This window comes from Phascolarctos cinereus, unplaced genomic scaffold (assembly GCF_003287225.1).
Source record: "Phascolarctos cinereus isolate Bilbo 61053 unplaced genomic scaffold, phaCin_HiC Scaffold_726;HRSCAF=1367, whole genome shotgun sequence".
Lineage (NCBI taxonomy): Eukaryota > Metazoa > Chordata > Mammalia > Diprotodontia > Phascolarctidae > Phascolarctos > Phascolarctos cinereus.
Genome location: NW_027556098.1, coordinates 193,347,211 through 193,359,109, shown reverse-complemented (window position 1 = coordinate 193,359,109; position 11,899 = coordinate 193,347,211). Strand labels below are relative to the sequence as shown.

The following is an 11,899-nucleotide window of genomic DNA, read 5'->3' as shown; positions in this document are numbered from 1 at the left end:
AGGAGAAGAAGAGAAAGGAGAAGGAGAAGAAGAAGAATCTAGGTATGAAGTACCTAGCTCAGGAGATTGAAGTGGGAATAGAGAAATAGCATATCTGAGAGAAGTTCTGGACATTTATTGACAGATTTGATATTGGGAATAAGGAGATGGAGGAGGGATTAGATTTATTCTATCCAGTCCCAGGGGGCAAAGTTGGGACTAATAGAACTTGCAGAAAGGTTGATTTTGGCTTGATATGAAAGTAGAATTGGCCACCTTAGAAGGATAGTGAATTCCCTGTTGCTTGAGGTGTTCAAGTAGAGGATGTATCACCACATGTTGGGGACATTTTAGAGATTTCCGCTCATGTAAAGGCAGTGTCAGATGGCCTCAGGTCTCTTCTAACTCTGTGATTCTGTGCTATATTGCAACTTCCTCTGTGGCCATTCTTTCTATGCCTACTGACACCTTGCCAACTTTTTGCATCCACCCAAGGAAGGTGAGAGCCTCATTAAACTCACTTCCTGCCCTAAAATGCTTTCTTCTGTGCCTTAGTCATTCACAACTAGTAGCATTCAGCCTCCTTCCAGTTCAATTCAGTTTTGCTCTGCCTTTCAATCACTTCCACTAAAAGGACAAGCTTAATAATGTAGCATGTTTTAGGTTGTCATCCAGAAAATGATCCAGCTTCATGCATGCTTTCACCTCTCCACTCAGGGCAGGAGTTCCCGGAAGCTCTTTCCTAACAGGTCTCTCAATATTTTTCTTCCACCAAGCAAACAGATCCAAATCTGCCTTTTACTAAAACTTGGCCCACTTCCAAGATCAAAAGGTTATAGAATTTTCCCATTCTTCAGACCATTTGTTTACATTTTGGTATTTGTGAACCTGCCATGTGAATTTGTGCTGTTTAGAAAGGATGAACTGGGAGGCCAAGGGCTTACACAGGTCAGAGAGACTCAAAGGCATCCTCTTAAGAACCTAAAATCAGATGAGCAGGGGAGTGAGTCTGAAGTTTTATTATTGGATGGAAAACTATTTGTCTACTAAAAAGGTTAGGTCTTCATTAAAATCCTACATGAATGGCTCTTCACGGTCTAGACTTGACTTTGATTGACAGGATCGCAGATTTAGAGCAAAAAGGGGCCTCAAAAGTACTCTAGCCCAAACTCTTCATTTTACAGATGAGAAAACTGAGGCCAGAGATGTTAAGTGACTTGTCCAAATTTCCTAAAGTAGAAAGTAGCAAGATGAGGTTTGTAAATCTAGGTATGCTGATTGCAAATACTTGGTCATGTCACTGAATCAAAACCTCTAGCAAACTTCTCCCAAGGAGAATGGGCAAGGAATGGGCTAGTTAAATTTGGGGAGATGCATGACTAGGTTGGTTACCAGAAGATGACATTTTTTTGGCTACAACAACCCATGAAATCTAGTGAGATATAGAGAAGTCAGTGGGTCTGTGTCAGTGAAAGGAGTCACAAAAGAGAAAGAAATCTTAGTTCTTGATATATTGAAGAGAAGGCTGGACTCACTAGGGATGTCATTAATGCCTTCCACACATATTAATTGAAGATGATGGTGATTAGAGCTGTGACTACCTACCCAATAGATACCCTTTGGGGTAGGTGTTGGCTTTCAGAACCCCTCAGGAGCTGGGACTCTCCTTTAAGGATTCTGGGAAATGAATGTGCTTCTTATTCCTCGGAGGGACAACACATATTGCTATACAAGGTTTGAAAGTTTCTAGTTCACCTAGAAAGTTAACAGTTTCTAAATACAGGACAGCCCATTTAAGCCCGTTCCCATTTAAGGCAATTTATGTTATTAAAGGATTAAGTAGATAGTATGTGAGTAACACCTATTGTTACTACGATGTCTTTTAACACCTTAGCTAAGGAATTCTCACCTCACCCCTGAAGGGTTAGGTTAGCAAACTCATCTTTTTCATTGATGAGGAAACTGGGGCACAGGTTAAATGATTTATTAAAGTGAGTCAATGGCAGAGCAGAAATAAAAAATGTGGAAATTCTGATTCTCAGCCTGGGATAGTGGAAACCCAGCCCATATTGAGACCAGGAAGATCTGGGTTCCTACCAATAGATATATGTGTGTGTGTGTGTGTGTGTGTGTGTCTATGTATATGTGTCTATATATATATATATACATACACACATCCATATATTATTTATATATTTATACTTGAATCTATATATCAATACGTGTGCATATATACAGGTTCACATCACTTTATTGACTAGTACAGGATGTCAAATACCTACAGATTTTTAAAAGGTTAAAGAATATAAATGTCTATTTTCAGGTAGTATAGGAATTTGTACAGTCCACTCCTTTTATTTAAAAAAATCTGCAAAGCGGCACACTATACATTACCCATTTCTTTCTGCCATGGTATGAAAAATAAAACTCTTTAAGACTGAAAGCTAAGTGTACAATTTAGCATAACTTCCTTTGGTTCCCCAATCAATAGGGTTAAATAGTCATTTTCTGATATTCCTATTCTTGAAAGTTGAAACCTTGTTCCTTCTAGTAAAACAGAGAAACGTACTGCCCAGCATGCTCACTTTCTTACTCTGTGTGCCCTAGAGGGTGCTGGGGTCAGCTGCAGGAGACTCAGCCTCTGGGACCCCCAAAATCCCATTTACACCACAGCCCATCCTCTACTCAACTGTCCTGAAGTGCAGATTTGGCCAGATCACATTCTCTTTCCCCCTCAATAAACTGTAGTGACTCCCCATTAGGATCAAATATAAAATCCTCTTTTTGGCATTCAAAGCCCTTCATAACATGGTCTTTTCCTACTTTTCCAGTCTATTTACATCTGACTCACCCCTGGGTACTCTTTGACCAGGTGACACTGGTCTCCTTGCTGTTCATGGAACAAGAGACTCATTTTCCATCTCTGGGTTTTTTCATGGGCTATCTCCCATGACTCCTTATCTCTGCTTCCTCACTTTCTTGGCTTCTTTCAAGTCCCAGCTAAAATCCCACTTTCTACAGGAAGCCTTTTCTGGTCCCCTTTCATGCTATTGCCTTCTTTTTGTTGATTATCTCCAATTTATCACATACATTATGTATCATCACACATACATACATATGTACATATATGCATGGGATGTGTAGTTGTAGACAGTTGTTTTCATGTTGTCTCCCATTAGACTGGTGAGCTTGAAATCAGGGACTGTCTCTTGCCTTTCTTTTCAGCATGGTGTCATATTGTTAATGCTTAATAAATGTTTATTGACTAACAAACTGAGTAGGCCTGTGCCTTTGGCGGGCAGTGTGATCCAAAGGACATGCTGGAGCCAGCCCACCTTGCCAGCTCATTAATTTTTCAGCTTATCAAATTTTCAGCGTAAGCATTCATACCTTGGAAATCAGCAAACTATTTTTGTTGTTCAGTTGTTTCAGACATGACTGTCTCTTTGTGACCCCTTTTTGGTTTTTTTTTTTTCTGGCAAAGATATTGGAGTGGTTTACCATTTCCTTCTCCAGCTCATTTTACACGTGAGGAAACTGAGGCAAACAGGCTTCAGTGATTTGCTTATGGTCACACAGCTATTGAAAAATCTGAGCCCAAATTTGAACTCAGGCAGAGGAGCGTTCCTCATTCTAGGCCTTCACTCTATTCACTTCACTACCTAGCTGCCCCAAATAGTTATGCACACGGATTTCTTTAGTGGAATGTAGATGTTTTGAGAAAAGTAATGCTTTCATAACTGTCTTCATATGCTCAGCAGCTAGCATAATGCTATACACAAAGTAGGTGCTTAAATTTGTCTGTTGAACTGAATTGGTGGATTATAAATTGTAATAACATAGAAACTGATTTTGCATGTGCTATAATTCTAGGTGGAGCTATTTTATTATTTACAGATTAAATTAGTTTTCAATGGCATATTAACTTATATATGTTTATATTTTACCATTCATTTAAAGTTTCACTATGTTTTATATACCTGTTCAAATCATTAATATGGAATTACTATCCTGTATCTTTGTCCATAAATTTAATAATCCATGGTGGATGCATTCAGAAAACCACTATTATTTACTAAATCTTAATATGTATTTCACATATGACATTGATGACTAACTTAGTCTTGAAATTATTAAATAAGTTTAAATAAAATCATATAATGTGCAACATAAATTTCTTTGAATATCTGCATATGTGTATGCATATGCATGAAAACATGAAACAACATGAAAACAAATATGTACAAAGCAAGCTATTTGGATATACAGGATAAATACAGTGTATAGGATATAAAGGAGAAATAGGAAATAATTAACAGAGGGAAAGCACTGGAATTAAAAAGGTTGAGTAAGGCTTCCTGAAGGATCTCACTTCTCTTTCTTTCTTTTTTTTTTATTAAAACAATCCTGGAAAGCATCAGCGGGTTTACTGCGGGATACAGAGTAGGAAGGGAGGGGAATCTATAGATTCCATCCACAGTGCTTAGCACACAACAAGCACTTAATAAATGCTTCATCTATAGGAGGAGGCACGTGTATGCAGAATTTGGCTGTAAGCTCCCTGAGGGCAGGGGCTGTCTTTTGCTTCTTTTTATATCCCCAGTGCTTACCACAGTACCTGGCACGGAGTAGGTGCTTAATAAATGTTGCTTGATTGGATGAATGGCTGGCTGGCTGGTTACAGAGGCCACTGCTTGCGGTGGGGCCAGGTCTACGCTCTGCGCTCACCTGGGGGCGCTGTGAGGCCGAGCCGCCGGCCAGGCAGGCTGCTAGCGAGGGAGGCTAACTGCCTCCTCCTCCTCCTCCACCTCGTCCACGGCGGCTCCCTCTGCAGCTCTCCTCCCCGCGGAGGGGCGACTCCCGGGTGGCGAGGTCGCCGCCCCCGCCTCCGCCTCCGCCCCTACCGGCTCCTCTTTCTGCAGCCGGCGAGGGGAGTGGCCGCCCGGCGCTGAATGACTGCCTCCTGAGAGCCCGAGGCGAGCCTGCCTGCGTTCTCTTTGCGCACGGGGCAGACGGACGGACTGAGCGCTCGCTCCTTCGCTCGCGCTCTCGCTTGACTCTGTTTGCCGAAGACGCGGGGCTCGGAACCGCTGGAGGCGGCGGCTGTAGCGACAGCGGCAGCAGTCTGTGCCCGCGTCCTGCGGAGGTGTGTGGCGTGGAGAGGTAGGTAGCTCTTTCTTTTTTTCTCCCCAGTCCTTCTGCGCTTCCCGCTGCGCCCTGGAGCTGGAGCCGGGAATGGAGACCCGGGCTCCAGGGAGTGCGAAGGAGACAGCCTTCGCCAGCTGCAGTTGGGGGATCCCCTAGAGAGCGGGAGCGAGAGCCAGAGATTGGAAGGAAGGGGAGACTCTCCATACACTGTATTGTTCTTATTTATTTATTTATTTTGGTTGTTGGGCGGGGGGTTGAGAGGGGGACGCGGAAAGAACAGAGAGATGGAAGAATTAAGTTGCGCTTAGTTCGTCCGCGTCTTCCTCTTGCCCACCAGGAAAGGGAAGTCCAGATCCTCGCTCTCTCGGTGTGGACCCCTCCTCCAACCCCAAAACAAAACCTGATTGCTTCTCGTTGTCCCTATTTTATGAACATACACTCATTTCATTCAGTGTGGGAATGAAATTGAAGAATAAAGCAGGGTGCTGGGGTAGGGGGGGCGTGTTCGGGCTAAGGGCATTAGGGGTCCAGGTGAAGTGTGCGGTGTTTGGAGGGTAAGAACAAGATGGGGTTTCCTTTGCATACAGCTGCTCCTTCCTCCTTTGTTCAGGCACTGTGGCGGGGGTTGCCCTGGGTCCTGTTTCCTTGCCGGGATGAGATTGATTCATGATGGGGATGGGGGTGGGGTTGGGGAGGGAGGTGGATTGAAACCAGATTAGGAAGTGGAGAATATTTACATTTGAGCCACTTGTGGGGGAGGGCTGGAGATTGATGGTGTGTGTATGCCTTCCGGGGTACAGAGGAGTTGAAGAGGGGTGATGAGAGGATGGGAAGGGGGGTGCTTGTTCCAGCCAGCAGACCTTTACTTTAAGGGGCTGTGAGTCTCTAGAGCTGGCTTAAAAAAAAACCAAACCTTTGTTGAGGTTGTAACCATTTGTTTATTGCTGCAACAAGTTGTGTGCTTTGCGGTACCACTGAGAGTTTCTTCAGTAGTTTGTTGAAATCAAAGCTTGCCAGGTATCCTGGAAAGAGAGGGGAACCTGGCTGGTGTGAACCTGGAGGTTTCTTTTTGTGTCCTTCGAAACTAGCCGAGACCAAGGTATTAACCTGCATCCTAATACGTTATGGAAAACAAATGTAATGCAGTCAGATTCACATATGGTTAATTGTATACATCATAATGGAGAATAGTATAAAAAAAAACTCTCAGGAATGTCTGGGGGAAAACCACCAAAGGGACAGGCAGGCATTGCTAAATGTATGAATCAGGTTATGTAACATTCACTAGGAAAACCCAATTCAAGGACTTTCCCAGCAAATAATAATAATAATTATTTGTATTTTTAAAAAACCCTTCAGAAATAGTTGAGAGGAAGTGTAGTTTTCATTAGAGAATAGTTTTTTTTTTAATTCCTCAATTGTGCTTTCTACCCATGAGAGTCTGGATAAAGGAAGAAATAACACTTGGGAGTTTGGGGGAATCTGCTCTTATTGAGGGGACATAGCCCTTAAATATAGCATATCAAGAATTAGTTAAATTAACCTTATTCAGATTGGAAGCATTGACACACAAGGGAAACTGATGAAGAAGTAACTGGGTTTGGGGGAGAGGAAGTGAGTGAATGATCAATATTTTTGAATGAAGTATTTTGAGCAAAACTGTGTCTGGGAGGAGCCTGAAATTTCCAGGCATTCATGGTCTGGGCCCATGGGACACTGATGGAAGGGGCCCAACATTTTACTGAATGCGTGAGGACTGCTGTAGTGATGCAGAGAGATAGTCAGTAATACTCTGAAGAATTCCTGGGCAGACTATTTACAGAAAATAAGGTTGGTGTTTGTCTTGGGACAGTCCTTAACTGCAAGGGGGCAATATTTGTTTTTTGAGAGAGAGTGCCACTCTACTTTTCACCTCAGTCTTTCTCTTTAAGGTGAACCAAGTTTGAAAGTTGACTTTAGAAGGAGAATTGGGAGCATGCTCTGGAAAAATGTTTTCTACCCACTAACTGGTAATGGAAAAGCATTGTACATACTGCTGAGTGTGTGCCTTTTTACGTGGGGATGTGGTCAGCTTTTCAGGGCCTGCCTGCTAAGCAATGGGACATGTCCTTAGAAGCCATTGTGAGTTTTAAATTGAAGTGGGAATTTTTCCAACCAGGCAAGCTGTTTGTTATTATAACACAAAGCTGGGCAAAACATTCTGCCTTCTACAGTTAACAAAGAGTAACTTTTTCAAAAAGTTTCATCATTTTTAACTTTTACAGAATAACTCACAACATCAAGGGGAAAACCACATTTGATTATCTAACTTCTCAAATAACAATTGAAATATTCTTTAATGAAATATACATGACAATAGAAAATGATTGCTACATGGGGGGGGGTTTGCTGAGGGAGAAGCTGATTTTCCAGCATCCGGCTATCCTATTGTGTGATTGTATACAGTATTAAGGCCTGCAACAGGCTTTACCCCTTCTGAATGAATCATCATTTTGCCAAAGACAGGCTTTCCCCAGCTGTGAAGTGAGACCTCTGAAGGGAAATGGGATGGGGGTGGTGGGCTGGAGGAAAGGTTGTAAGAAGAGACTTCTGTTAATTATCTCCTACTTATCCTGTGTTTGCTTTGTGTATATTTGATTCCAAGTTGTCTCCCCCATTAGATTGTAATCTCCTTGAGGGAAGGGACTGTCTATTGCCTTTTTTTTTTATATTCCCAGGGCTTAGCACAGTGCATGATATTGATATTAATAATTTATTAATTGACATTAATTGACTATCAGAATGAAGACTGTGATTTAGCATTTCTTCCCTCTTTGATTTCTGCTCTCCTCCACTGCTAATAACAGGAGGTATGGAAATTTCTCACAAACTGTCTAATCTTTAGGAAGGCATTAGTGAAATTTGGAAGTTCAGATCTGAGATTGGTACAATGATGGCCTTTATGATGAGATTGAAAGACAGAGTGGAAAACATGGATTGCAGTCTGGCCTCTGATCCAGCCTTGGATGTAAGTAAATCCTTTCACGTCTTCTTGCCCCAAGCAATTCCTTTGTTTGTTTGTTTGTTTTTTTGCTAGGCAATGCGGTTAAGTGACTTGCCTGGGCCACTAGCTAATAATCAAGTGTCTGAGGCTGTATTTGAACTCAGCTCTCCGTGATTCCAGGGCCATGCTCTATTCACTGGGCCACCTAGCTGCCCCACCCCAAGCAGTTCTTAAAGCTGTAAATTATAGATGAGGTACAGATCTTCCTTTGTAAAGGGAGTTTGTTACTTAGGGAGTTATCTACACTTATTAAAAGTTACTTACTTACTTACCACTGCTACTACTACTACAAGTACTAACTTTTCTATGAAGCTTTTCCAGATCCCTCCAACTGCTCGTGCCCTCCTTTTTAAACTACCTTGTATTTAACTCTGTGGTATTTATTCTCTCTCTTTATATGCATATGTGTATGTGTGTGTATTTACATATAGAAAAGTCTCATGTCCCACACTTGTCACCTACTGGAATGTCAGCTTCTTGTGAGTACACATTGATTTGTTTCCCTGGTGTCTAGCACAGTGCCTGGTACATAGTAGGTATTTAATAAGTCCATATTGATTGATATTAAGATAAAAGGAAAAGAAACTTTAATGAAAAAGAGTCTGGTAGGCTGCCAATATGTAAAAACGCATCATTCCCTTTCAGTAAGCCTGTGTAAAAAGGAGAGGTGTATAAAAATGAGAGAAAAAGCATCTACTTTTTTTTAAGAAATTTTTTTTAAAAATTAGGAAAAATCATTTTCTCTGTCTCTCCCTCCTTCATTGGGAGGGGGAGAGATAAAAGCAAAAGCCTTGTAACAAGTATGCATAGTCAAGCAAAACAAGTTTCTGACTTGGCCATCTCCAAAAAAAATATGTATGCATCTCCAAAAAAATATATGTATGTTGAGTTTTTCACTGAGTCCTTCACCTCCCTGTCAGGAGGTGGGGAGCATGCTTCATCAGTCCTCTGGAATTGTGGTTGGTCATTGCATCCATTACAGCTCTTAAGCTTTCAGATTTGCTTGTTTTTACAGTGAAAGCATCTGTTTTTCAAGGTGTCTCTGCAGTGGTGAAAGACGTGTAACTTTTGGATAACATTTCCTAGGACATCAAAATTTGCTCCATGATGGGGGGAGATTTTGATCTTGAGTTTTTCTTATTACACTTTTTTTTTTAATAGGAGCAACCGGGAAGGAGGGAAGGCAGGCAGTTAATAAAAGGAGGAAGTGGTTCAGTGGAATTGGAAACATATGAAGTGGTCCTTAGTTTTTTCCCAGCACATGCTTTTTAAAAGTCCTGGCAGCAGCCCCTTTGTAGAAGACATTTTTCCTTTGGAAAGTGTCAAGGGTCTCTCTTTACAAGATCCTCTGAGATCATCACATTTCTGGACTCTGTGGGAATGAAATCCCACAGGATGATTTCTGTACTCATCTTTCCCCTACAGAGGAAGTGAGCCCACTTAGAAAGCGGCAAGAAGGAAGAGCAGAAGTGGAATTTTTAGCATTCGTGGAAGATGGGAGCAGAATGAAGAGTGATGGATGGGTAGGAGATACCTCAGATAGCCTTGGGAGAAAGCTGTTCTGAGAGTAGCTGCCAGTACAAACACAGAAAAGATTTTAACACTGGATTTTAACCCTAAATTGTTTATGTCTTCGTTGGAGGGATGAGATCAAAGGGAAAAGGTCAATATTAGTTGTTATGTACCCAAGATAAGGCTTCAAGTCTAGAAAGTTTGTCTTTACTTTATTTGGCACTTAATCATTTCATGACAGAAAAAGTCATGCAGTTGGCATAAGTCGATATTTTATATTTTCCAGTTTCAGGAAACGTCTTTTGTTTACTTTAAAATTCAGCTTTATGTTGGGGAGACAGGTACAAGGTGTGGCAAACAGCAATAGATATGTCAGGATTTTCTTATACCCAATTAGGTGTCAAACAATGAAGATGGAAAAGATGGTTCAGAGATGTTGTGGGCAGAAATTAATGAAGGGAGCTTCCCTTTTACAGTTATCTCATCTGATCCTTATGACAACTCTGGGATGTAGACGTCATTATCATCTTCATTTTATAGATGAGGAAACTTAGGTAGACATTGGTTAAGTGACTTGCCCAGGGTCGTACATAGCAAGTGTCCAAGTCTGGATTTTGAACCCAAGTCTTCCTGAGTCCAGGTCCAGAGCTGTATCTATGGTACCACTTACCTGTCTTCTAAGAGGCAGAGATGAAGAGAAAGAGCATTTCCAGCATGGGAAGCAGGAGATGGAATGTCCCTTTTTGAGGAACAGAAGGTAGGCTTATCTAGCTGCTTTGTAGAATTTGTGGAGGGGTTAATGAAGTGTATTTAGTCAGGAAAAGTAGGGAGAGGGCAGGTCATCGATCTCCAGGCTGCACTTTGAACTTCTGCCACACCCAAGCTCTCCATCTAGGAGTCTCACTTAAGCCTTGAAATTCACTCTGTGGCCTCTGTCTCAGATGGGATGGTTTCTTCTCCCAGAATTTCCCTTTAAACAGGGGGCCCAGGCCAGCCATGTCTGATTGTCTGATTCCTCTCCAGGCTGTACTCTCAACTTCTTCTGAAACTTATTAGCATCTCATTCCTGGGGCTTTTTTTCCCTTTTCTTGGAACAGCTGTGTAAAAGAGTACCAGTATGGAAATTCCCCTCCACCAATGCAGATCTGCAACTTAGCCGGAACTAATACTGTCTCACTGTTCCAGACAGTGCTTTAAGACTGAATGACTTGCTCATGGTCATTCATATAGCTAAGTATGTGCCAGAGGCAGGATTTGAACCCAGGTCATCCATGTTCCAAGGCTTCCCCTCTATCCACTCTACTTCTCATGGAGCTTCTCCTACATTGTTTTTTCAGTTGTCAGTAAAGTGTTCATCTTTGTCAGATCGTATCTCGTCAGGCATACAATTTAGTGCAGCACCCTGGCCTAGGTATTTTTAGGAAGCAATATGGGAAAAAATGCAAGTGAGAAAGTCTGTTGTCCCTGAAGGAGCACAAGGTTAGACACTTACTGAGCCGATGCTGGTGAATTCGGCACTAGAAGCTTTGGTGAAATGAATTGTAGTTGATAGCATCATATACCACAAAGAAAACAAACAAAAAATGCCATTGGATTGGAATTAAGGATTTTTTTTCTTTTTACTAGATTAACTGGCATAAGGTGAGCAAGATAGCTGCATAGAAGTGTTTTGAGAGGAAAGAAGACTGGTTTTTATACAGAATTTTTACTGTTGTGTGACTTTGGGAAGTCCTGTTGTCTGTGTCCTACAGCTTCATCATCTTTTCGTCAATGAAGGAGTTGGACTCTGGTTTCTTATGGCTCCAAATTATGTAAAGGAATAACTGTCCTTTTTCTTTTCACAAATTGGTAGCAATGGGGTCAGCTCTGTCTTTCTCTCTTATTTTCTCTTTCCCCACCAATCTGTAAGAATCCTTTCCACCTCAGTAGTAAATTAGACTCTGCAAAGGTGTTAACCAGTAATAATTATGTTGTTGTTCAGTCTTGTCCAACTCTTCCTATGGACTGTAGCACACCAGGCTCTTCTATCCTCCACTATCTCTTGAAGTCTTTCCAACCTCATGTATGATATTTCTGTGACACTATCTATCCATCTCATCCTCTGCTGTCCCCATTTCCTTTTGCTCTCAGTCTTTTCCAAGATCAGTCTTTTCCAATGAGTCCTGTCTTTTCATTATGTGGCCAAAGTATTTAAGCTTCAGCTTCAGTATTTGTCTT

The 11,899-nt window shown here is 41.7% G+C and overlaps 1 protein-coding gene across 4 annotated transcripts in view; it reads left to right on the top strand.

The window, feature by feature from the left end:
• The first annotated feature begins 4,871 nt into the window (after positions 1-4,871).
• The window catches only part of MYO1B (myosin IB), a 217,156-nt gene continuing 210,128 nt past the window's right edge, over positions 4,872-11,899 (top strand). For 2 of the 4 annotated variants that reach the window (XM_020993563.2, XM_020993561.2), the window contains exon 1: positions 8,043-8,134. In XM_020993563.2, coding sequence (XP_020849222.2) covers positions 8,057-8,134 — 78 coding nt within the window. In that variant the 5' untranslated portion in view covers positions 8,043-8,056. Of the gene's footprint in view, positions 5,143-8,040; positions 8,135-11,899 lie in introns of those variants that run through there. The other 2 variants (XM_020993562.2, XM_020993560.2) reach the window with 2 other exon arrangements.